Here is a 26,613-nt window from a genome sequence, read left to right as displayed (position 1 = left end):
TAGGCTCAGTTGATAGAGCATGAGATTTTTGATGACCACTGTGGTCATCTAGAATCATAGAATTATAGAGTTGGAAGGGACCCTCAGGGTCATCTAGAACAAACCCCCTGCAATGCAAGAATCTAAACTAAAGCATCCATGACAAATGGCCATCCAACCTCTGCTTAAAAATCTTCAAGGAAGGAGAGACCACCCAGCGACATTGCATCCTCCATCAGTGCCTGGGGCTGGGGTGTGGAGGATGAACAAAACCCACTGTGCCAACCCAGTCCCCACCACCAATGCGACCAGGTGGGTGCAGGGAACAGGGGTCTAAAGGAATGGAGGCGAGACAGGAGTTGCTGGTGCAGGTGGGCTGTGTACCACACACTGACGAGCTTCGCAGAGCTCTTTTTATTAGCAAGCATATGCAAAATCCACCGGACACGTTCAAGACTTTGCCCTTTAACTTCTCCAGTCATGAGCTCTCTGGGTGTCACCCTGTTATTTGCGCAACCTGTTCCACCACGTCATGTTCCTATCAGAGGGGGAAACGAACAACCCTTTTGCAAAGGAGGCAAAGGTCAAGGACAGCGCACGGCACATTGCAAAGAAGACAAAAGGTGAAAGATAGGTCATGGCGGCTATACACGCTGTGGCAGGGTGCCCCGTGCCCTGCATCTGCCATCCCTACAGGGGTCTATAACAGAAACCCACAGTAAAGTCCAATCAGGAAGCAAACTATGGTAAGGCAAGTATTGTCAGAACATTGCTGTACACAGGCTCTGTGCCAATTGCAGTTAGCCATGGGGCCAGTGTGAGTCAAAGCACCCTGGATTACTGCACTGCAAGTGAAACTGCATAGTCAGTCTCCTGAAGTGCAGTGATCTAAATGTGTTCCAACACACATTAGATATCTGTAGACTTAAGAGCCCTGCACATTGCAGCACTGCTAAACAAATGCTTTCACCTCCCTTGTATGCCCAGCAATCAGACTCACCGCTGGGGGGCTTTGACTAGAATCACAGTGTGTTAAGAGTTCATATAAAGTAACTCCAAAGGACCAAACATCAGAAGCACAGTAGAATTTACAGTCCTTCAGGCACTCCACAGCATACCTGCAGCACAAGGAAAAACAAGAAAACAGAGCCGATGAACAACAAAATTTTAAAAATGTAAAACTGCACTGCTGTATCAAATAAAGGTTCATCTAGTCCAGCATCCCATCTTCCAACAGGAACATGTTCAATACTTTTAGAAAAACTCACAACAAGGGAATGACGATTATCTTTTTATCCCCAGTGGATAATACTACCTCTTGAACATGCAAGTTCTATTTAGATATGGCTTCCAGCTAGCTAGCTAGGCAGGTATCATGAGCCACCTTGCTGAATCAGGTCATCTATTCCATTTCTCAGTCTCCAGCAGCAGCCAGACATATACCTCTAAAAGCTCACAAAGAGGGCATGTACTTTTGACATTCACTTATCTCCATTCTTCCCTTATTTTGCAGACATGCTTTTGGTGTTCCCATAGAAGTTGAAGAAGCACACAAGTGCTGCCATTTCCTCCAGTGTCAACCATTTCACGAAAAGCTAAAGATATTGCAACATTAACCAGAAGAAAGAGTAAAGAAAAAAAGACAGCAAATTCTCTTAGAGACTGCCGTTCAAGAGCTTGGGATGTTCATGGGAGTATTCAGAATAACATCTTGCCTCACTTCAGGACTTGATCTTGAGTTACAATGCAGTCAAAACCCCTGTAATGTCTGAGAGCCACAACATTTTATGAACGCTTTCTTACCAAAAAACAGGGCTGTCTCCATCTTCACAGACACGGTAATAGTCATGTCCTTCAGGGATAGCTTTGGCAAGGCCAAAGTCTCCAATCTTCACTACATTCTCATTCTCCAAGAGCACATTTCTGGCTGCCAGATCTCTGTGGATGTAGCGTAACGAGTGCAAATAAGCCATTCCCTGCAAAGAGCAAATATGGTGTTATTCCCCACCAGCTTTGCAAGCAAGGAAGACAAACACCCAGGACTAGACTCTGAATCAGGGGCCCGGATTTTGAATTTTAGCCTATGTGCCTGCTAGACCAGGTGAGTGGCCCATCTGGTCCAGCATGCTGTTCTCACAGTGGCCAACCAGATGCTTATGGGAAGCCCACAAGCAGCACAAACCCTTTTGCTTGGTGTTCAGAAGCATCTCTGCCTCTGTCAGTGGAGGAAAAACATCTCTTTCAGAGTCAGTACAGTGGTACCTCAGGTTATATACGTGTCAGGTTACATACGCTTCAGGTTACAGACTCCGCTAACCCAGAAATAGTCCTTCAGGTTAAGAACTTTGCTTCAGGATGAGAACAGAAATCGTGCTCCAGTGGCACAGCAGCAGCAGGAGGCCCCATTAGCTAAAGTGTTGCTTCAGGTTAAGAACAGTTTCAGGTTAAGAACGCACCTCCGGAACGAATTAAGTACTTAACCTGAGGTACCACTGTAGTTAGTTATCCCCCATGAATTCGTCTATCTTCTTTCAAAGCCATCATTATGGCAGCAATTTCCATAGTTTAACTATGTGGTGTGTGAAGCAGTACAGTCATACCTTCAACTTCCGAAAACGTTCAAAAACCAAGGCGCAGCTTCTGATTGGCTGCAGGAGCTTCCTGCACTCAATTGGAAGCTGCATCGGATGTTCGGGTTCCAAAGAACGTTTGCAAACCAGAACACTCACTTCCGGGTTTGCAGCATTCAGGAGCCAAAACGTTCGAGTTGCAAGGCGTTCGAGAACCAAGGTACGGCTGTACTTTCCTTTGCCTGCCTTGAATCTCCCAGCATTCATTTTCATTAGAGGTCCCTTCTCTCTATCCACTCTCTCTGCACAGTTCATAATTTTATACATTTATATCATGTTAGCTCTTACCCACATTTTCTCTAAACTGAAAAGCCCCAAATATTGTAACCTTTCTTCATAAGGGAGTTGTTCCACACTCTTGATCATTTTGGTTCCCATTTCCCCCCAAACGTTTCCCAGCTCTGTCATATCCTTTTTGAGGTAAGACTGTACACATTTCTCTTCCCAGAGCCAAGGAATGGCCATTTAAACAAACCCCGTAGCCTATTTCAACCACAGGAGTCCATGCCTCTTCTAGAACTCTACCAATAATCCCAAAACAAAGGAATATTCACTGCACCGGCAGCGACATTAATTTTACATCCCAAGCTGACAGACTTTACCTCACAAATCTGCTGGGCGAAGAGGAGAATGTGGGCCAGGCTGACATTGTGCTTGGGGAGATAATCTCTCAGGCTCCCCAAAGGCACATACTCCATGATAAGCTGCACAACCTTTTCCCCTAGAGTTCGGGAGAAAAAAATTCAACAATGATTTTACTTCAAAGGAAGTGTTTTTACCTTCCCACATTTCATTATCTATAGAAGCCCTGACATGGGAGGTATCACATATAGGGAAGGAAAACAGCAGGTGGAGACCAGTTCAAGGCCGCAGTGTGTAACCATGGTTGGACTGGGATTTATTTTTTTTAAATAAGTTTTTCCTTGGATAAACAAGGATCGTAAGAATAATAAATAATACAACTAAACAGACCAAGCCTTCTCACGTAAAGTTCTTGGTCCATGAATTGGTTTAAAGTTTAGACAATAACAAAGAGGAAACAGGAAAGAACAGAGTTAACGAATAACATTCATCTTCATGCAGACAAATGCCTAATCAGGAGCCCTTATGGTTGTGCTTCGAAGAAGAAGAAGAAGAAGAAGAAGAAGAAGAAGAAGAAGAAGAATTAGAAGAATTAGAATTTATTATTTATACTCCGCCTATCTGGTTGGGTTTCCCCAGCCACTCTGGGCGGCTTCCAACAGAATATTAAAATACAATAGTCTATTAAACATTAAAAGCTTCCCTAAACAGGGCTGCCTTCAGATGTCTTCTAAAAGTCTGGTAGTTGTTTTTCTCTTTGACATCTGGTGGGAGGGCATTCCACAGGGCGGGTGCCACTACAGAGAAGGCCCTCTGCCTGGTTCCTTGTAACTTGGCTTCTCGTAGCGAAGTTTGACCAATAGTCATTTTCCCTCTTATGCTATCAATGGATCAATATAAAGTGTTAGAATACTGATGACTGCGGGAGGGGGGTTCAAAGTGAAGCTAATTTATGTTTAAATTTAGATCTATACTCTATGCCTGAAGGGCCATACTTCAGCCATAGAGCATCTGCTCTGCATGCAAAAGGTCCCAGGTTCACTCCCTGGCATCTCCAGGTAGGGCTTGGAGAGATTCCTGCCTGAAACCATGGAGAGTTGCTGCCAGTCAGTGTAGGTAACAATGAGCTAGATGGACCTGATTGAGTATAAGGCAGTTTCCTATGTACCTATGGAAGTTCTCAGGGTAACTGTGAGAAAGGAATGTGGTAGATGAAAGCACAATCCCATTTGTCATCTCCTGTCTCTCTTCCCCTGCCCACAAAGCACTCCTATCAACTGCCATCCAGCCCTTGAGGTGCCAACTCAGTAGATGCCATACCCTGCTCACTGCAGCAGCCCTTGTATTTAACAATGTTCTCATGGTAGAGGGTCTTCAAGATGTCAATTTCTTTCTTCCAGCTTGTCAGCAGCTGCTGGCTGCAGCCTGATTTCAATGACTTCACAGCTACCATCTCACCAGTACCATCGTTGGTGGGATCATAGCAGTATAAGCTCACTTTGCCAAAGTGACCCTAGTAGAAAAAGAGGAAAAACAAACAAGCCAAGAATGAGATATTTCAAAAGGCAAATCATTCTAGCTGCTATCCTGTTAGAGCCTTCACTGCACCTGGTTGGCATACATCACTTTTTCCAGAAGGTGGACTAATAACACTCTCAGGTAGACCAGTATCTTGACACAAACCAGTGCAGGGATTAATCTGACAACAAGACCCACCTTGGCCCAGTATCCCTATCAAGCTCTGCTGACAGAGAGATGGGAAGGCCTGGGGGGGGCAGAAAAATTGGGGGGGAACCCAGGTTTTTCCCCTTTTTCCCCCAAACAACAAGAACAAAAAGGCTTTGGGGAAAAACAGAAAAAAACCTGGTTGTCCCCCCCCCCCCCATTATTCTGGTTTTTTCCCCCAGGACTTCCCATCTCTATGCTGACATAACACAAATACCGTATTGGCCCGAATATAAGCCACACCTTTTTTCCAAATTCCAGCCATGAAGAGTTGAAGTGCGGCTTAAATTTCCCTTTAATTTTAAAGGTTTGGCTTCTATTTGGGTGCAGCTTATATTCAGGCCAATACGGTACTGAATTTCAGAAACCAATCTGAACCTTGCAATATTTCCTAAGGATCCCACTACATAACAAGAATGGCTTCTGGAGTCACCCCCATGCCAGCAATCCTACCTTTCAGAAGATGGTTGCTTTGACTATATGCAATTTGGTTGAATGTGTAATCCCCCAGAAAGTAACAGCCACACAATTTGTGAGTCTACTGAATTCTACATTTTCCTTGTGAAAAGGTTATCTCAAAGTGTGTTGGGAATCAACATTTTCTCCCTTTAGATTTTTTTCTACAACTGAAATGGATCATTCATTTATTTTAAATATATATTTATTAAATATTTCTTAGTTTACAAAAATACATGCATTCTATTATTATTATTTATTGAATTTATATACCGCTCTATAACCAGAGCTCTCGCATACAACCCTATGTCAGAGAGGAGGCTTTGTGTTAACTTTTCCCTGACAACTAGTTTTGTTTGCAAAGATCTATTTCTTGAAGGCTGGAGAAGATCCACCGCTTGCTGTTGGAAATGGCGCAGCCAGGAACAGAGAGATCACAAAGGGCTTTGTTTATCTGTTTCAGCTCTTACTTGGTGAGAACTGAAGTAAAGAAATGAGTGATGATGCTTCACTAACAAAGGTGAATTACCTCACCCAGATCTCGAATCTTCTTCAGATAGCGCTTCTGAAAGACAGTAGGGTCAGGTACAGGGAATTCAGTGTACACAGAGCTGATGTCAAGCAGGTCTGAAAAAATAAGAGGAAGGAGCTGAAAAACACCAGGCAAGATGTACACTGACCAGTGGAAGGAAACAAATGCACTGGATCATCTTAGATATATTTGAGCAGAGCTAGATTTTGGTTCTGTCTTAATTTTTTTGTTCCCCATTTAAGCAAACCATCAACTTCCTAGGTTATCTTTGCCCTGGTTCACACATTATAATAAGCCAAGCCCAACCAAACCATGGCTTGTACCTATGGGCAACCACACAGAGATTATAGCCACCTTGTTCCACCTGTCTCTCTGCTGCTGTGCTGAGCCAAGCGATAGTTTAGTTTAATGAGTCATCCAGACCATGAGCCATAAACTGCAGGACAAACATGTGTTACTTACAGCTCATGGTTAAGGTAAAGGGACCCCTGACCATTAGGTCCAGTCGTGGCAGACTCTGGGGTTGCGGCGCTCTCTCGCTTTATTGGCCGAGGGAGCCGGCAGCATGACTAAGCCACTTCTGGCAAACCAGAGCAGCACACAGAAACGCTGTTACCTTCCCGCCAGAGCGGTACCTATTTATCTACTTGCACTTTGACGTGCTTTCGAACTCCTAGGTTGGCAGGAGCAGGGACCAAGTGACGGGAGCTCACCCCATCGCAGGGATTCAAGCTGCCGGCCTTCTGACTGGCAAGTCCTAGGGTCTGTGGCTTAAACCTCAGCTCATGGTTAGTCTGGAGGTAACCAAACTATGAACCCAGGTTTGGATAACACACAATGCAAAGCAATAGCTTAGCTCAGAACAGCACCAAAATGACTTGGGAGGAGCAAAATGTCTGCAGTCTGCTGTTCTGGAACCCATAGAGCCACGGTGTGCCTTTGCATGACAAGAGATCATTGTAGGCTTACTTATGCTACCTTATACCATACTTGTATGGTGCAGTCACCTTGATTTTGCACTACATTTAACTTTTACATTTTCTTTTCTTGAGTTTTACATCTTGCTCCGAATTCAGTATTTTATTCTGTAGTTTGTGTTAATAAAGTTTTACACTTTAATTAGTACAGTCGCAGTCTTCACTGGTACTCCAGTTGAATCAACTGTGATGAGGCCACAAACAAAGGGATTGTTTGTTCTTCTCACACATTAACTGGCCCAGTTTGCAGACAACCTCTTCTATGGCACTGTGAGACTCCCAGGGAGAGGGGTGGGGTAAGGGCACACTATATCAGATGTCTGAAAGCTGCTCTTTCAGCATCCTAGAGCCCTCTGGAATCCTTACTATGTGGCTGCAGTTGTGTAAGGTCTCGTAAGATGGTCCGAAAGGAAGGCCGTTCCCCAGAAGCATAGTTTAGGCACTGGCTGATTAAGGTAGCAAGTTCTTTGAAAGATGGTTCTGGAAGGCGATGTTTCTTCTCATAAAAACGCTCTTTCTGCAAAAAGGAGCACATTTATGAATTGAAGGAGTCTGTTGCAAAGCAACACCAGGCTTACAAGTTGAAAATGCTTGCATTTCTGGGTCATACAGATATGTCTAAATTGGGACATGTGAACCTAAGGCTCAAAAGAGCATAGCTGTGTTCCATTAACTTGTTTGCTTTTTTCCAATACTTTATTTACAAATAAACAAATAAACAAATTTGTCATACAAATAAACAATAAATAAAACAAACATATAATACCAAACCAGAAAAAATACGAAGCAACAAACCCTCACATAAATACAATCATGATAACAAAAACTACAGACAAGAATATAGGTGCTATATTCGCCTACGAAAAAGAAAAACCATTAACTTGCTTTCTATGGCCATGAAAATTGCTCTAGGCACACTAGTCCTCCATAATTTTCCATTTTTCTAGTTCCTGACCAACCCCCCCCCCCCCAAAGCATGTTATGGAAAATAATAATAAAAAGCCACACAACTCCCAACTAAATTTACAACCACAAAACAAAATGTAAATTCAGCAATTTTAGACATCTCTACCCAATATTACTTAGCATTTATGTAATCCTATAACCACTTACTTGAGAGTAAGTGCCATTAAATTAAATGGGACTAATCTCTGAGCATACATGCACAGGACTGCACAATTAAGAGTGTTATTCGTATGTAAAGCACTTTAATCCTCACAGCAATCTTGTAAGGTATTACTATCGCCCTACTGCTAATTAGGATGGAAGAATAGAAGCTTGCCTCAAGCCACTTGGCAAGTTCACAGCTGGGGACCTTCTTAGCTCACAGCTCAGCTATGAGCTAAATAATTTCATGTGTGCACTTTGCTCACAGAATATGCTTTGCTTTTGGGTGTAGAAATCAAGATCTCCCCCCAAGTTATTGTACTTTTCCATGTATTAGACAAGGGTTATTTACTCCAAAATAAAGCAAAAAATGGGGTGGAGGTGGGGTGTCATCTTATACATGGGTAGTGCTGAGGGGTGAGGGCCATGGGTTGCATCCGCGAGCAGGATCTAGCGATTGGCTGGGTTAATGGTGTTTGCTGCAAGGGCTGCTTTGTATTGGCTGCTGCTTTGTCAGATGGGTGGGTTATTAGCGGATGTGGCAAGGGCTGCTTTCGATTGGCTGCCGCTTCGGCAATTTGGCTTTCATCGCTTGCGATTGTTAGTGTCTACCAATTGGTTGAGTGATATTTGGTTTGGCAGGACTCAGGTCAATTCTCCCCCCAAAAATCTGAACAACTCTGGGCAATCCTCCACCAAAAAAGCTGAACATCTCTGTCCCATCTCCCCCCTATTTTCTTAAATTTGCGCCCCCCCCAATGTCTTATACATGGGGGTGTCTTATAGACAGAAAAGTACGGTATGCACATATAAGGTGGGCAAGCCAAACCCAACAACAAACTGGCACAACATTCCTATGGAAGAGTTACAGCTCAGATCCTGCCCAGTAGATACATCCCAGAATTTGATGATGCTCTGGAATAGGTTAGCTACTCTCTGCAGGCACCCTGTTCCAAGTCCTGCGGGCAAGATAGAGTAGGTCCTACTGTTTTAAAGGGTACTTGGAAAAACATTGTTCTCAAACAATATTTGATGTGCTTCGACTAATTTTTTTGCCAAGTAAATAACATATATTATGTAAGAGAAGTGAAATTGGGGGGGGGGGGACCCAGTTAAAAAGATAAGGAAGAAGTAAGGAGCCGCAATGAGGTGGAGGGAAGTCACATGCGAAGAAGTATTGATTTATTTTGGTTTACATTTGTGTATAAGATAACGTATTTTGAAGAACGAAAGGAGTATGTATACAAATAATCAATGTAAAAATTCAATAAAGAATATTTTAAAAGATAGAGAAGGTCCTAAAAGAGCAAAAAAGAGAGCAAAGGCAGATGCTACCTCAGAGGGGGTACGTTCTTTCAGTGGCACATCCGCATCAAAGCATATCTCCAGCAGTGTGGTACCAAAGCTCCACTTGTCAGCTGCTGTACTGAGGTTGTTTACGTCTTTGACACACTCCGGAGCAATCCATGGGATCCTGTCAACTCGCTCTTGCAAGGAGGAAAGTCAAGAGTTAGAAATCCCCCAATGGATAACATATAAGTAAATACAAGTATAGTGGTACCTCGGTTCTCAAATGTAATCCAATCCGGAACACCGTTCGATTTCCAAAACATTTGAAAACTGAGGGGCAAAGGGCTGGCTGCAAGTTCAACTGGAAAAATTGAAAAGCACACAGCGGAAGCCATTCGACTTCCGAGGCGAGTTCAAAAACGGTAGCAATTACTTTCAGGTTTCCAGCATTCGAAAACTGAAACATTCAGCTTCCAAGACGCTCAAAAACCAAGGTACCACTGTAGCAGGCAATATTTGACATATTTAATGCTAGTCCTAGTTTTGCTGTAGGTATGATAGAAAGGTCACTCAGACACTCACCTAGGCAGTGTTCATGTGGATTGCCATAGGATGTAATGCGCAATGTGAACAATCCACATGAAGGCCTGTACATATAGCCACTTGATTCATGGAATTATTTTTCCTCAGATATGGAGGTGAAAAGTGTGAACTACATTTTCACAAGTATGGGATAAGCACAGTTTCCCCCAATCATCCGCAGCCATTGGTCAGGGGAAGAGAGGGGTTGTAGTGCAGCAACGCTTGTGGACCAAAGGTTGGGGAAGTCTGGGCCAGTGCAGGAAGCCTCTGCCTTAGAGGAATCTGCTCCTTCAGTACAGAGCTATTCTTCTCCAGTTAAGAGTCTTCACTAGATGCTTGTTTTGGTTGCTACAAGACACAACTCAGTTACATACTCTCAGTTCTGACAAAGCCAAGCAAACATCTTTTCTGGAATTTCTCTGGGATGCATTTTCCACCTATTAAGGGGGGCTTGGCAGACTATTACTGTATTGACCCGAATATATGCCGCACCTGAATATAAGTCGCACCTTTAAAATTGGCGGGGGGGGAGAAAAAAAGGGGGGAAATGCCCGAATATAAGCTGCTCCATTCCTCACTGCTCCTGGCTGCATACTTGGGAGGGGGAGCCGCACTACATTGCTGGCGGCCTTTCCCTTTCCTCGCTCTCTCCCTTCCCAGCCTAGCGGGGAGGATGGGGGACTACGCATGAGCCGGGCGCAGCTTTGCCACACTCCTGGAACTGTTTGCCCCATGCTCCTGGCTGCATACTGTGAGGTCGTGAATATAAGCCACACTTTAACTTTTCACGGTCAGAATTTGGGGGGAAAGTGAGGCTTATATTCAGGCCAATACGGTACTTAGGAAACTTCAAAGGGAGCACCAATAATATCAAGCTGAAGAAGTTAAATAGACCAACAAATGGAGGGCAGAATCCTCACATATTAGAAACAATGCTGCAAAAAAAAGTGAATCATGCTGCCACTGGCTTTTATGCTGTCTATATTGTTTTTCGACATGTTTGAGTAACACAGTAAGCCTGCAACTTGCACAAGGGTTGTGTTGCAGGGATTGCGCCTAAAGCCAAAATTGTATATAGTCAAATTCCACTGGGTTCAATGGAAGGTGGGATTCCCAAACTCAATTTTCTCAGAACCCACTTTTTATTTTTTTTACTTTTTTAAAAAAATGGCACGAGTAAATCTGAATCAGCACAAGTGAAATGTGTGCAAGTTGTGGGCTTATTGTGTGTCACTGAATGATATACAGTGACTTTGAAGTTTTATAAATGAAATGAGAAAATGGTTAGCAAGAGATGTGGTGTAATACTCGGAAGTGCAGCTGCCCGACACTGGAAGCAGATCACAGGCAGGCAGACATTCCCTTTCTTTAAACAGACACCCACCCACACCTGCACCCACCTACTTCTGAAGAAGCTGGTTTTGGAGATGGAACACAGAGCTGCTGCCAGAGAATGGTGTCAGACACAATGCTCACTCACAGCAAACTATACACCATGACCTACCTCCTGCGATATGCAAACAGGGACACTGTGTTCAACTCCAAAACCATGCACCTCCTGTGAAAGCAAATGTGACAAGGGAAAAAGCCCTCTGAAGATGAGGGTCTACCTTCTTGGGAGAGCACAGCAAAGCTGACTCCAGGGTCGCTGAGCTTAATGAAGGGCGTCGAGCCATCTTCCAAACCTTTCCTGGCCAACAGGATGTTCTTGGCACATACGCTGCCATGCACCAGGTTTTTGCCTTCCTGTTTAAATAGATGCAGAAAGGTAGTCTGTGAGAAGCCCTGTCTCTTTAGCATGCCTACTTGCAACTCGGCCGTTGATCCATCGTGCCTCTGTTTCCCCAAGGGGATCCCTAAGCAAAAAGCAGAAAGCTAACTGGTTCAGTAGTCAGCTGGGCCTCCTTGCCAAACCTTAAAAGTTCTTTTAAGCAACTGGTCTACTGTCCATGTCTCTATGCTGCCGCCCCTGCCCTGCCCAAACATCAGGGAAAGCAATCTTGAACTGCAAGTGCTGCTGCCTCTGGCTGATTCAGGGACTTCAAGCCTGAGAATCACAGACTCAGAAGGGGTCAAAAAAGCATGAAACTCTAATTCTTGCTTCAAAGCAGGATCCCAAAAACTGACAAGCCCCAAATGGTTTGACAATGGGTAACCATCTCCTGTTCTGTTATCCTTATCGATCAGGTTGTGGGATTCTAAGATAATCACTAGTGTACAGTTCTGCCCCTCTTGCTTTTCCCAAGCAAGGTGGTTTCCAATGTCATAGTTTACAAGGTAGGTTTAGGTTCATGGTTATTATTCTCCCCAAGAGAACTGAAGTTCTGGGAGGTAAGGGAAGGAACACAGCCTAAGCAACACTCTCATTAAGATGCCACATCCCTGTCAGGGGTAAAGGTAAAGGGACCCCTGACCATTAGGTCCAGTCGTGACCGACTCTGGAGTTGCAGCGCTCATCTCGCTTTATTGGCCAAGGGAGCCAGCGTACAGCTTCCGGGTCATGTGGCCAGCATGACTAAGCCGCTTCTGGCCAACCAGAGCAGCGCACGGAAACACTGTTTACCTTTCCGCCAGAAAAGGCTTTCGAACTGCTAGGTTGGCAGGAGCAGGGACCGAGCAACAGGAGCTCACCCCGTCGCGGGGATTTGAATCGCCAACCTTCTGATCAGCAAGTCCTAGGCTCTGTGGTTTAACCCACAGCGCCACCCGCATCCCAGTGTCAGAGGTAAGCCCTAGCAATTGACGTGGTATAAGGTGGTATACACCTATAGTGAAGATCTGACACTTCCAGAAGGTTGGCTCCCAACCCTTCTAAGGAGACTTACCAAGTAACTCAGGGCACTTGCTAACTGTGCAGCAACAGTGAATTTCCAGCCCACCGTTATCCGCCCTTTGTTTTTCCGCAAGAAGACATCCAGGGGCCCATGCTCAATGTACTCTTCCACCATTATATCTGAAAGCAGGAAAAGGAAGAAATGTGATAATCCAAAAACAATATAGGTTTAGTATTGCTGCCTCTCAGCAGTGGGTAACATATTGGCTGAAGAGCATGAATGGAAATGGGAAAGGGCTATTTTGGTTGCTCTCATAGATCTAAGACAACCACAAAAGGAAGATGAACCACAGGCTGAAAAAGGAAGGCATCTGTCTTCCAAAGTAATCTGTCAAGACATGATTAAACATGGCTAAGTGGGTGGCAGTCTGACACTGTTTCCCCAAATACAAAATGAAACACACAGTATTTCTCAAATAATAAAAAAACTGCAGGACCGTAAGAATAAAATAGTGAGACATGCAGGGCAGTTGAGAACACAAGACAATTACATCTCAGTGAGCTATACAGGGAGAAGCCACAGAACAGAAAGCAGTTAATACTCACTCTCTAAGCCCCTTACACAAACCCCGTGCACAAAAGCCAAGTGGATGTGGGAAACCTGGCTCATCAAACTTGCTGTTTCAAAGAATGCCTGCAGAGGACAGAAGGGAGGCCATCACATGAGAGTTGTTATCCAAGGAACATAACTGGGGCACTTCAATCCTAGCACAGGACCAGGATTCCAGCAACTACTGATTGGATTCCCAGCCCAATAACAATTCTGCAGCAATTCCTACCTTTTCCAGTGTCGTGCAGTTAATTTCTTATCTGCCCTTTTCATTTGCCATCAAGATAAATAAACTTCATAAACAAACCTTTTCTAAAAAAATAAAGCTAGCTAGAGATCTGTTCTGATTCAAAATGTATCTTGCATTTACTTTTTTGCAATCATACTGCTGTTATTATATTTGTTTTAACAAAAGGAGGTAGCAATTCTAGAAACAAAAGGGGGGAAATGTAACTAAATAATAAAATAAGTAAAATAAAAACCAGTTGTCAGTGAACTGATCATCACATTTGACAAGAACATGTTTTCTCCTAAGAGTTTATTATCCAAATGTCTATATAGACTATAAATGACTATAAATGACTATATAGACTATATATAGACTATATATCCAAATGACTGGGAGATGAACCTGTTTGCTCCACTCCCCAACCCTCCTGCCATTACCCTGCCATTAACCCCCTAGAGCTTCCCCTTCCCACTCCATACAGGTAGACAGCTAGGATGCCTATTGGCTCCCCTGCTACAGTTTTAAGATGCCTACTCACTGTCTCTTTCCAATTTGCTTATTAGAAAGGGGTGTATGGGGTGTATGGGGAGGGGTAGTATCTCTGGTGGGGGACACATTGTGCTCTTTCTGGAGTAGTTTGTCCACCTTTGGTCCCCACCCTACACTCAGTTCTCACCTGTGGCTCCTAGAAGCTGTCAGCATGCGACAGCAGCCACACTCTCAAAACAGCTTTGACTGGCCAGCTAAACCAGGTGAGGGTAGCTGATGGGTCTCAAACCCTCAGTGAATTAGGTACTTCTCCTGAATGCAAAGACAGGCTCCGGTGGATTGAGCGAACAAGAGCAATGTGGATCCAACAGTCAAAAAGATGACAGATGGGGCTTGTCAACCTGGGAAGGTAGCACATCTAAGAGCAGGAAAACTCTGATTCTAAAACTCCACTGACTTGCAGGACTTGGAAGGAATAAACCCTACTCAAATCCAGAGTGGAGTCCCTAAGACAGTTGGATGGCGCCTTGTACGGCTCCTTCTAGCGACTCCAGCGAACAAGCTGGTGCCAAACGCACTGCGCTGCTTTCCTTTAGACCACATCAGTGAGGTTGAGAGGGGAATCTTGTTGTCTGGGCAGCCCAGGGCCCTCCCCCCACACTGCCCAGGCTTGTACCTTAGGGAGGTAACTCCAGTGCTACTAATGCAGCGGTTTGATTTCCTCCCCCGCCCAGAAGCATACTCCATTGTCTCTTGAGATAGACAGCTGCCAATAACAACTCACCAGGACAATGTCCCTGTGGCTGGGGTCAAGCACTTTGAGTACTACATGCATCTCACGATTGTTGTTGTTCTGCTCGGTAGAGTAGTATTCCGTCTCATCATCACCATTAGCTGCACCGCAGACATGCAGCACTCCATCATAAATGTTGGTGCACGTCCCTTGTCCTAGGTGAGCTCTCTGAAGGAGATTTAAGACATGGATGTGTTAATCACCAACAGTCTATTTGTATGCCACCTTTCCATAGTTAAAATCATGCTCAAGGCAGCTTACAACATGGAAAGATTTACAAACATAACAAAAGTAGTCATAAACAATAAATATAAAACATCTAAATGTACACAACCAAATTGAACAATTTCCACATTATAAGATCTAAAAACAAAGCTACAAAAATAATATCAATAACAGTAACAACAAAAAGTCAACAAAACCCCCCACCAACCCACATCCCAATCCTATAACCCACCATGGTTTCCTGTGAATCTTTCACTCCAACTAGAACTAAAGACAATTTCCACTCCCTGGAAGGCATAAAACTCATACTGGAAGCCATGAGACGAGACACATAAGCAACATCTAAGCAACTTGTCCAATAGGTTCCTAAGCCTTTGTTTGGCATTACATCAAAATTAGCATACTGCATGATCAGAAGACTTGGGATTAAAGTTCCTTGCACGAAAAGAGAATGTTATGTCCTTTCCAGGTTGAAACACCTTTATAATCCTAATCCTTCATCCCCCACAAAAGTCACGAGACAACAGTGCTGACCTGGGTGATCTCATTCTTTCGGATCTGATGGAAGCTCAGCTGCGTCAAGTTCAGAATTTGTCGGGTGCTGTCCTTCACTTTTCGTGTGATCAGCAGGTCTGAGATCTCTGTAGAAGAGAGATTAGTCCCAAAGATCAGATCTACAAAAGCACACTAAAAAAACCCAACAAGAACAAAACAGAACAGAAAAGCAGACCATTTCTAAGAAAGTTATTTCACAACTTTGTTCACAAACAGAAACTTTTATATGGGAGGGTATAATAATCAGTAACTGCATGCTGCAACCCAAGAGGTTTTAATTTAAAGAATTCCCTAAGTGAGTTTAATCAGCATTCCTCCCTGAATACAGCTTCTTTCTGTCAACATCTTGTTGCTAAATTAGCACCTCTTTCAAGACACTGTGTGGAATTTAATGTTCCACTGCAGAAGCACTGCAGCCTGCCAGATCCCCTCTCTTTCACTGCATGCTGTTCTGGGGGGTTCTCCTGCCCCCACCCAGAGCCAATTTCAGGAGGTGGGAAGGGGGAGAGGAAGCCCAATTGCACAAGCAGAAGCCCTGTGTAATCCTGCTGATGGGGTTTCTTAAAGCTCGCCCAAACAGAGTGCCCTGGAAGGGATGGTGCTAAAGTGAAGAACCTGAAAAGCTCAGGTGATTCTTGTTCATGAAATAATAGTTAGTTCACACAACTAACAGAGAGGTTTTACTTCTGGAAAACAACATGGCAAGAAAGAATAGAGGCAATCCTGGATATGTTCTCACACAGTGGCCTGATTCAGACATAAAAACAAGCCCCGGTTTCCTCTCTATACAGAAAACTGTGGTTTATTAAAACCATAGTTAAGAAACCATGGTATTAAACCACAGGTTAATCCTGGTTTGATATTCCAGTTTCTTCACTAGCTATAGTTTGTACAAACCAGAGTTTCCTGTATTTGTGTGAAATGAGAAAATGCAATTAAAACATATCAACATGAAACCCTGACTAGAAGCTTTAGCTATTCTCCTGTTAGAGCTGGAGAAGAACACAAACCCAAGGTTTGTGGTTGCTAGTTCTTTCAATTACAAATGCTGATTTTATACCTAGATCAGGCAAGCGAAGTATATTGGAGGTCCAAGTTTATTCTTAACCTACAGTAAAAAATGCTGATTAGGGATGCTGCTTCCCTTGAGATCCAATAGTACTCTCAGTGTAGATAGTGCTTAATTCTGGTTAAGGACCCAGAAACCACCATGTTAATGTGGCCACATACTTCTGTTTAAAGTCTGGTCTACATTATCCATGACTGTGGTTTTAAAAAGCTGCAACTTCAGTAGTAATTATGCCTTGGACCAATATCTGAATCCCCTGAACTGCTGGATATTCAGCAAAATGCTAAACAATTACAAGGTCTTGTGGTAAGAAAAAGGCCCTATGCTGTGTAGCAGATTCACCTCTTCTCTTTCTATACTATATTCATGTAGCCAGATTATATTTGGGAGAATATCACTAGGTCACTGTAAAAGGAACAGTATTTACAATTCTTGGCTTATACCTCCTGGCTTTGGGAGAGACCCCCTCCGGAAAATGAAGGTCTCATTTCCAGATCTCAGAGTACAGCCTTTGAGAGCATTCATCAGTTCTTGGATGCTTGGAAACTCTTGCTCCCAGCCTTCTAGCACAAAGGAATTCCCCTTCTTCTGGATTCGGAACTGTCTGTAGCTTGTGGCATCTTGGCTCTGGAAGGACTGTGGCAATCAAGAAGCATGAGAGAGAGTAAGAGCTGAATACTAGCCTACATGCCCAGCCACCAGCATTGCTTGAAATATGCAGACTATGGAACACATCTCTCCCCAAATGCCTGTCCCACTCACAGGCATTTCAAACTTTACATCCCCCTATTTGTCCCAATGATCAGAAGTCCGCAGACCACAGGAACATGCTTCTTACTCCTTCAATCTTCATGAAAAGCATGAGCACAGCTGTTTCAGACCAAATCACTTTCTACAAGCACAGCTTCCAGCTTCAAAAGCTGCATCTACCTGATTTCCGGGGATCTCTCCCCTCTACCTCAAGCCCCTTGCTATGAACCCACCCCATTCAGCAGGGTCCCTCGACCTTCTGAGGAGCATTTTTGGTAGGCTGCACTGGGGAGGAGGCAGTCACAAAAGTCAGCTACACCTGTTACATGTCCTTAACTCTGGATCAAACCCAATCTATTTTTAATGGTTTTCAGTTTGCCTTATAGCATGATAATGTACAGACTGTATTACAACAAAGTACTATAATTTGTTAAAAGAACTGCTCGTTCAATAGCATTAATGATCTTAAGAGTTCATTAAAAGTGCTAACTGAGGTTTGCAAATAACAACTCTGGTGTTTGCCTGCAGTAAGTAAGAATGGTCCCCAAGTGGTGAGCCACGGGTATGTTACGGGTATGTTACGAAGTTTCCCAAGAACAACCTCCAAACCTTTTTGGAAACAAGAGACTAACATATTTATATTGTGGGAAACTAGAGTCAGCAATCTTAGTTGACTTATTAATGCAACCATAAAGCGTACTCTGTGAATCAATGCAGACTTCACACAAAACCATCTGAGCAACCATGGCTTACAGCTGCTTATCAGCTTTCATTTTTCATCTGCTCAATTCCATTTTATGGACATACAGCAGACACAAGAACCTCAGTCCTGTTTCCCCAGTGGCTTTCCATTATCTTTATTTCTTTGTATGAAATTGGTGGGACAATATACTGCCAGTAGCCTAGCACAGATTGATCACCCTGCTCAGAATCAACAGCAACATACTCATACAGTGGTGCCTCGCAAGACGAAAAGAATCCGTTCCGTGAGTCTTTTCGTCTTGCGGTTTTTTCGTCTTGCGAAGCAACCCCATTAGCGGATTAGCGCTATTAGCGCTATTGGCAGTTTAAGGGCTATTAACGGCTTTTTAAGGCTTAAGGGATTAGCGGTTTAGCTGCTAAAAGGCTATTAGCAGCTTAGCGCTTTAGAAAAAGGGGTTTTGGAGCGAAAAAAACCTCAAACATTTTTGTCATTTTCGTCTTGCGAAGCGCCTCTGAAAACGGAAAACCCTTTCATCTTGCGGGTTTTCCGTCTTGCGAGGCATTCGTCTTGCGGGGCACCACTGTACTTGGAAAAGGCTCATTCACAAAGCATCAAGGACAAGGGCTGTATTCAAAAAATAAATGTGCAAGTGAAACAACTTCCCTGCCTCTCCTCTCCCTGCTCTGTACCCAGATCTGCTCTGGAGGGTTGAGAGAAAACTCAGAAACTATTTAAGAGGTGCACAGGGGATGCGGGGGGAAGTTGCTTTACACAACCCTATAGAATTAGAACAGGCCACAACCACTCCCACAAATCTCACCTGGCCTCTCCTCAATACCGACAAGATCAATCTATTATAATCAAGGACGCTCCAGCGAAGGACGTACAGGCCATCCTCCTGTTCTTCTCGCTTCAGTTTAGCCATAATAAATTCTTCACTAGGAAAAGAAAACATTTCAGACATGGCCTGTGGAGACCCCTGTCCCAAACCAAGTTCTGAGAAGAACATGTTGAAAGGCTTAAGCAGAGATCACTTACTGCATGGGTCCGTGGATACCATTCTGAATGCTCATTACCAACCGTGGCGGGGCGACTTCATGGCACAGGTAATGGTTAGAGTCAGCTGTCAATCTGAAATAACCATCCACCAGTGAAATCAAGGAGAGGGCAGCTTCGTAGGATGAAAGAGTCAGATCCTAGATAGAAATTTTTTTGAAAGCACAGTCATTAAGCATTAGTCCTGGGCCACAGTGCTGGGCTGAAGGCCCTTGGGAAGCTACAGTGCTTTAAGCCAGTGTTTTCCAGGCTGTTTTTTCCATGTACCACCTGAAAATTGCTGATGGTCTTGAAATACCACTTAATGATTTTATTGCCTGTTGTAGCAATAGCAATGTGCTGTGCTAGATGCTGTATGGTTTTAAAATTTCATTTCTATTTGTTTCTTCTTCTTATAAACAGAATGCACTGACTGGCAAGCAGCTCTCTAGTTTGCAGACAAGTGTCTCCACCAATCCTTCCTGGAGTTGCTGGACACTGAACCTGGGACCTTCTACATGCAAAGAAGGTACTCTACAACGGAACAGAGATAATCAACCTACCCAGCTGAACTTACTGTTTCTAAAAGGGTCTCTAAAAGCTACAGATCAGCCATACAAGGCAACACTGAACAGACCCATCCATCACATGTAAGGGTGGTGGGCCCATTCTGATAACCCGCCCTCAGAAACTGATGCAACCCATTATGTGCCTGAATGCTCTGGGGAATTTTCCATTGGAGAAAGATGGCAATCCTATGAGATTGCCTTATGCCATAAGCCACTCTGATCTGTGGCACTGGCACTGTTTCAGGTACCACATCATACCTGCTTCACATTTGTAGGAACTTCCATCTTTTTGTTGGCAGCACCTATACTTTGGAATTAACTCCCTGCCTATTGCTATAAGGCAGGTGCCTTCACTGTACTTTTTTGGCATTCGCAAGTTTAGAAAGTTGCTGTGCGTTTTAATCTGGTTTAAACTATTATTGTTTTAACTTTTCAAAAGTATTAAATTATTGCTAATTTTTATTTGTGGTAATTTTATTGTTTTGTCTTTTTTGTACAGTGGTACCTTGGCTCTCGAACGGCTTGGCTCCTGAACAAATCGGCTCCTGAAAGCCGCAAACCTGGAAGTGAGTGTTCCAGTTTGTGAACATTTTTCGGAAGTCGAACATCTGATGCAGCTTCCGCAGCTTCCGTTGAGTGCAGGAAGCTCCTGCAGCCAGTCGGAAGCCGCACCTTGGTTTTTGAACGGTTCTGGGAGTCGAATGGACTCCTGGAACAGATTAAGCTCGACAACCAAGATACCATTGTAAATTCCTTTGAATTATTTTTTACAATCAAGTAGTGTATAATTTTTATGAATAAATATACTATTGTGACACCAGGACATGGGGGAAGCGAACCAAATTGTGCATATCCCTAATGTCCAGTTCTAGCCTAGCAGCCCAGAGTATGCACCTTTGAGATTCCATATGCACAGAATTTGTAGTCTGATCTCATAGTGGCCAACCAGATGTCTTTGGGAAGCCCACAAACAGGACATGAGCACAAAACACTCTCTACATGTGATTCCCAGCCACTGATATTTAGAAACATACTGGGGGTATAACATAACCACTGTGGCTTGTAGTCACTGACAGCCTTATCCTCCAAGAATTTGTCCAATCCTCTTTATGCACTGTATGAAGAACTACTTTCATCTGTTCTCAATCTTCCAACATTTAGCTTCATTCAATGTCCCTGAGTTCTAGTGCTATGAGTCAGGGAGAAAAAATTCTCTTTATCTGCTTTTTTCATACCTTGATCATTTTCATTGGCCTTTTCTGAACCTTTTCCAACTCGGACCTATCCCTTTCAAGGTGAGGCAACCAGAACTTTACACAATATTACATATGACATTGCACCACAGGTTTGTATAAAAGCATCATGATATTGCAAGTTTTATTTTTCAATCCCTTTCCTAACAAACCCTAGTACAGTGGACCCTCAGCTTACCTTACCTTCGGGTAACATAATTTTTGGGTTGCGAACGCGGCAAACCTGGAACTGTATACTTCCGGGTTTCACCTCACGCGCATGCGCAGAAGTGCTCTATTGCGCCATGTGCATGCGCAGAAGCAGAACCTCATGTTGCGGACTTTTTGGGGTACGTACGGACCCCCGGAACGAATTAAGTTTGCATCTGGAGGGTCCACTGTAATGGAATTTGCCTTTTCCATTGCTGCTACACACTGAATTGGCATAATTCAGCTATCTGCTATGACCTGAAGGCCTTGTTCTTGGTCAGTCACCAACAGTTCACAGAAGTAATTGTAAAGTAATCGAAGTGAGTAGCAGAGGGACACATTCCCACCTACCAGGCACTTATTGTCTTGACGGTGGATGCTGACTCTGCAGTCTTTGATAACAATGTGTGTGATCTCCTGGAAGTCACAGAAGTGTACCCATTTGGATTCACGTCGTTCCATTGGCTGGTAAGGCTGCTTGTGGTCTTTAGTCCTGGCCTTCTTTCCCAAATAACCTCTATGGGGATGGCTTTCCAATCTCTGCAAAAGAAAGACAGAGCTAAGAGCCCAAACTCCAGGACGGTCACATCAATATGCACACCAGCACTGCAGCCTGGCTGTGGCAAGAGCAAGCCTGGATCCTTTGCCCCACCAACCAACGTACAGGTAGCTGTGTCTACACTCCAAAGGCAGTTTCAGGGTTGAAAGAGGGAGAAAAACAAATTACCCCACTACTGAGCTTTGAGGATTTTAGGGCACTAGGTCATGCTATACACAGTGAACATGCAAGGTTTGGCTGATGTCAGGGACTGGCTAGAAGAGGAGTGGTGGAGACTGCCTACCCAAGAGGCTTCCAGGGAAAGTGCAGGAGAGGACAGTTTGTACTCAGGTTTACGGTGGTGGGAAACAGGAAACCCCCCAGAGGAGGAGGAGGAGGACTGGGAAATACTGGAAGCTGGGAGTCAGGAGGGTGAGGAACAGGAGGAAACACACAGAAGCCCCAGCCCTGAGCAAGGACAGGAATCAGGTCTAATAGAGGCAACATCAGCACAGGCTGACAGCTTGTCCCTTGACAACCTCCCAGACCCACTGTTCACCTCTAAAACAAGACAATTACTCCACATAACTGAACAGTAAACCAGGCAGAAACAAAGAGGGTCCCCCTTGAGGTCTGAGGCATAGAAAATAGACAGGATGGAAGGAGCTAGCCACTTTGGGCAACAGCTCATGATGCGGGAGTATACTTCATGAATCTTGGTGTGTTTCTGTGTTGACACTAATAAAAGAGCTGCTAGCTGAAGTGAGCTGTGTGCCTTGTTTCTCTCTGCTATTTGCCAAATGTGCTTGCTGCTGGCTCCCGTGACAGTTGACCAGCATTTTCCAGAAGCTGAATATTTCCCAGCCTCTGAATCTTTTTGGCTGCTGTTAAGGTTCTACTGCTGAGAAGCAGCATGCACATAGCTAGGTGGATAGTTTGGAGAGTGAGGATGTCCAGAATAGCAACAGTGGCATAATACCCATGAAGGAATTCATTTCCCCCACCATTTTATGCTGCTGTTTTTGCTGTAATATAGTTGAGTGTCCAACAGAGTACTTCCACTAGAGCAAGGACTTCTGGCTACACAACAGAACTGTGCAAGGGGAAAACTCAATTGCACAAGCTGAAATCCTTGCACTGGTGGAAATACTTCATTGGATACCACCCTGAGTTTCTGAATTAGAGATGTTTCTGGCAGGAGGTTCAAGTTCCCAAGAAGCAGTTTCTGTGGCTACAAACTGCTGTGGCTTACCTTGGGTCATTGGGAGCACATTTGCCAGTGCTCCACCATCTCCACCAATTCTTTAGTGACTTTAAAACTCAATTAATGGTGCCAGAGCCCTAAACGACTGAGGTCCAGCATACTTAAGGAACTTGCCTCTACAATTACCACATCTAAGATGTACCTGGCATGACTTTGGTATCAACAGTGTAAAGACCCACAGAATGGCATGCACTGCGGTGGCATTGAGTGGAATTTTTTATTGCTACTAAGACACACTCTTCACTTTTCTGAAAAACTTGCTCTTCAAAGTGTGTCTCCAAAGGCTGAGTCAGCTTGAAGACTGAAGCTTCTGGCTGCTATCCAATCAGAGGCAACCAGTCAACTAGCCTACTTCTTTTCAACTATTTGGTCAACCACAGTGCACTTGTTCACCACTGGTGAACACGTATTTTAGGCCAGAGATCAAAAGTTCAGCCCAAGGTCCTCAGGTTTCTTTTGAAGTGCCTCTGAAGTGAAACACATGTCAGGATGAGACGATCCCTGCCTCCAAAGTCAAAGCAAAGGCTAGAGTGATGGCAGGAATAACTTTTAGTTGGATAGCAACAGCCACAATGTGCAGCTTTGCACCCTGCAAATTGCTTCTCCAAAGGGACAAATTAGTCAAGACAAACTCAAAATGTGCAAAACCCTTCTACACTTAAGTTTCACATCTGCTTCATCATGGTTAGGGTTTACTAACCGTGGTCAGGTTCAGTTTATTCAGACCTATATTTTGAACCGGTAACCTGATTCCGACCCCCCATCTTTTTGTGACTCTTGCTCTAGTACAGGAAAGATATAACTGCAATTCAGCTTGGGTTGACCCGACTTCCTGCCTTAACTATTGGTAACTTGGGCTTTTCATTAGCTGATTATTACTTGCCCTGATCCCCTGAGAAATGAGCTAAAAGCCAGAGCAAAATTAATGTATTGTGCCAAATAAAGTTAAGTACTCAACATGGCTTTCCAATCCAGGAAGTGGAGTCCCAGTGCCCAGGGATGGAGAGCTTGTTACTGATGACAATAGGTGGTGATGAACTCACAAGTGAACATACCTCAGCAGAGATGGGACGCCACTGAATGCCATCTGTGCCCGTGACCAGAACCTCATGCATGGCAAGCCTGTCACTGAGAGGAGGGGAATGCGAGTTCTCCAGATGTGTGTGCCCACCATTGATGTAAAGTGGCACCTTCTCACCCTCTGAAACAGTTTCCAGTGAGAGGACCATGAAGAACTCACTCCCAAAACGTGGGGCCAGGTTCTCCAAGGTCACCAGGTACTTATACATGATGTCCTGTTCTGTTAGCTTGCCAGAGCTCATTGTATGTCGCTGGAAACGTTGCAAGAACTTCTTAAAAACATTCCTCATGCGGAATTTGGTCAGATAATTGTTTTGCTGAATCTGCCGACAAAAAGAACGGGGAATGCATTCCTTGAAGCTGCAAGAGAAACAAACGCAGTAAGCGGGGTGACCACCCCATGTGTATCAATGCCACACTTCAAGTGAAGATGGGGGGGGGGGGAGAGAGAGAGAGAGAGAGAGAGAGAGAGAGAGAGAGAGAACATACCAACAACCCTCTGCAAAGCAGTTTGGGATTACTGGATTGGGAAGCACACCATAAACACAACTACTTGTCCCATCCCCACAATAATTCACCTGGTTCTCTCTGTCACTTCTTCAAGGGAGATGCCTCTCTTAAGTGCAATGTGACACAGGTGGAGTACAGCCATCCCCAGGCTGTCATTTTTAAACTGATGAATCTCCTGCTCAGTGTGTAGGTCTTTTAGAGAGGCAATGTCATTAATGAAGTCATATTTCCCCTGGGAAGAAAAAGATCAAAAATTATGGAGGTTCATTCCCAAGCTAACAGGTCCCAAATCAGTCTCTCCTTTGGCTCTTCAAGTTGAGCTACTGGAAATCTGAACTCAAATTATGTCAGGGATCCAACCTGCAGTCTCATGTAGGCAACACTACTAGCAGTTGTGTAAAAAAGAGGGAAATAAACTTTTCCATCTTATCTCATCCAGTTCTTCAAAAATTTAGGGCTTGACTGCACGCCATATATGAGGTGGAATCAGGCCGCCTAATAACTATGAGAAAGGGGTTTCTCCTTCCTTGGTGGAATGTGGCTCATTTGGCTGGCTTGCACCTCTCTGAAGACAGATCTAGAATATAAGAATTGACTATCTGCATCACATTTCCTCAAAGGGAGGGGGAAAGCTGAGAAGTCTACTAATCTTCTCACCCCCGCATGCCCCATTTCATCGTGTTGGCTTAGAGTCTGTTGATGTCACCAGTAACCTCAACAGCTTTTATCCACTCCTGCTTCCTTACTTACATTTTTTGTGTAAGTGATTTCATCCTCCTGGATTGCTATTTACCCCCTAAGCTATTTGACAGACACTTAGGCTCCAAGTGCCTGACATATAGAGTTATTTCTTCTGTGTGCGCTTCACTGTGGTGTACCTCTTCTCTGCCCAAGGCATGCACAGGCTGGTCAGGGGAGATGGATGAAACAGCTGTATAGCATGGAGTTGGCCTTTATGGCTTTGAAAGTGCAACTGAAGAGATATCTAAATTTGCCTGATGAAGCCACGGAATCCCAAGGAAACTTAATTTTAAGGAAGAAGGATGGAAACCTCTTTGGACAGTCCAAAGAGGGTGGGATGGCAAATACATAACAGGCTTAATCTGAATAGAACAACATCAACAAAGCTTCATACTTGCTCAAAGAGATACTCAAATGACGGTTTATCCAGCAGGGCACTGCCTTGCTCGCCCCTTGATTGCTGTGACTTGTCCTCAGAGTCACTTGTGCGATGGAGGCTGCGACAGACAGCTGGCTCCTTCTCATTTGTCCCATGCCAGTTTCGGAAATAATACCTGAGAGAGAGAGAGAATATGCACATCTTACTTGGCGTATGAGAGGCAGGAATGATTAAATTTTGCCAAGGCAAGGTGCATATTCCTCAAGTAATGAAGAACCTAGGTCAGACAGGTGCTCTTCTACTTCTTCCAACTCTAATTTATGGCACCTATGCCTTGCACCTTCTCACCTTCACAGAAGCTTACTAGCTCACAATTTGTTAGGCCACTTTTCCATCCAGACTATTTGAGACATATAAGTGGCCTGAAATGTGTGGAAGGGAGTCAATCTCTTTCTAAGTGCTTCTTTGTCTGATAACTTGGAGGAACTGAGTCACTCAAGCTGTTCACCAGTGGTAAGCCCCCTTTTGAATTTTTCTTACACGTTTCATGGCAAGAAAACTATTAGAACAATGGTTCTAGACAGAAGTCCTATAGTTCAGTGAGAAAATAGTAGCCAGTGCAAACCAGAAAACCATCTGTACAAGTCACAGCACATAACAGAGTTCAACTGTTAATATTTTAAACTTAACAAAAAAAAGTTTGTGGCACATTAAGTACACATTTATTATAGCATAAGCTTTTGTGAGTTACAGTCCACTTCATCAGATGCCTGAATTAATCTGAGGAAGCAGACTGCAATCAATGAACTTATGCCACAATAAATTTGCTAGCCTTAAAGAAACAACAAGACTAACACAGCTACCCCCTCTACAGTGTTAGAAACTAGGCTGAAAAGCTAGGAGCCATATGGCTCCTGGGGCCTGGGTTTTGGGTGCCAAAACAGAATGTCTAGTGGCCACTGGGGGGGATGGGAAACACTTTTTATTATTTTGATAGGC

The 26,613-nt window shown here is 44.0% G+C and overlaps 1 protein-coding gene across 7 annotated transcripts in view; it reads right to left on the bottom strand.

The window, feature by feature from the left end:
• TYK2 (tyrosine kinase 2) overlaps window positions 1-26,613 on the bottom strand; it is a 47,549-nt gene that overhangs the window by 4,373 nt on the left and 16,563 nt on the right. For all 7 annotated transcript variants that reach the window (XR_014506273.1, XR_014506274.1, XR_014506275.1 and 4 more), the window contains exons 4-22: window positions 25,630-25,789; window positions 24,563-24,726; window positions 23,960-24,344; window positions 21,454-21,642; window positions 19,095-19,252; window positions 18,877-18,994; window positions 17,047-17,239; window positions 15,514-15,620; window positions 14,746-14,922; window positions 13,240-13,327; window positions 12,686-12,813; window positions 11,471-11,606; window positions 9,324-9,475; window positions 7,248-7,398; window positions 5,902-5,999; window positions 4,512-4,704; window positions 3,212-3,330; window positions 1,783-1,955; window positions 980-1,097 (exon numbers count right to left, since the gene is read on the bottom strand). Coding sequence is in view for 4 of the 7 variants with exons in the window: in XM_083419448.1 (XP_083275574.1) it covers window positions 980-1,097; window positions 1,783-1,955; window positions 3,212-3,330; window positions 4,512-4,704; window positions 5,902-5,999; window positions 7,248-7,398; window positions 9,324-9,475; window positions 11,471-11,606; window positions 12,686-12,813; window positions 13,240-13,327; window positions 14,746-14,922; window positions 15,514-15,620; window positions 17,047-17,239; window positions 18,877-18,994; window positions 19,095-19,252; window positions 21,454-21,642; window positions 23,960-24,344; window positions 24,563-24,726; window positions 25,630-25,789 (3,007 nt within the window). In the remaining 3 variants the exon portion in view is untranslated. The remainder of the gene's footprint in view (window positions 1-979; window positions 1,098-1,782; window positions 1,956-3,211; window positions 3,331-4,511; window positions 4,705-5,901; window positions 6,000-7,247; window positions 7,399-9,323; window positions 9,476-11,470; window positions 11,607-12,685; window positions 12,814-13,239; window positions 13,328-14,745; window positions 14,923-15,513; window positions 15,621-17,046; window positions 17,240-18,876; window positions 18,995-19,094; window positions 19,253-21,453; window positions 21,643-23,959; window positions 24,345-24,562; window positions 24,727-25,629; window positions 25,790-26,613) is intronic.

The sequence above is a fragment of the Podarcis tiliguerta genome, assembly GCF_965153285.1.
Source record: "Podarcis tiliguerta genome assembly, chromosome: 17".
In the NCBI taxonomy this organism is placed as follows: Eukaryota; Metazoa; Chordata; class Lepidosauria; order Squamata; family Lacertidae; genus Podarcis; species Podarcis tiliguerta.
This window is presented reverse-complemented; position numbering and strand designations above follow the sequence as displayed.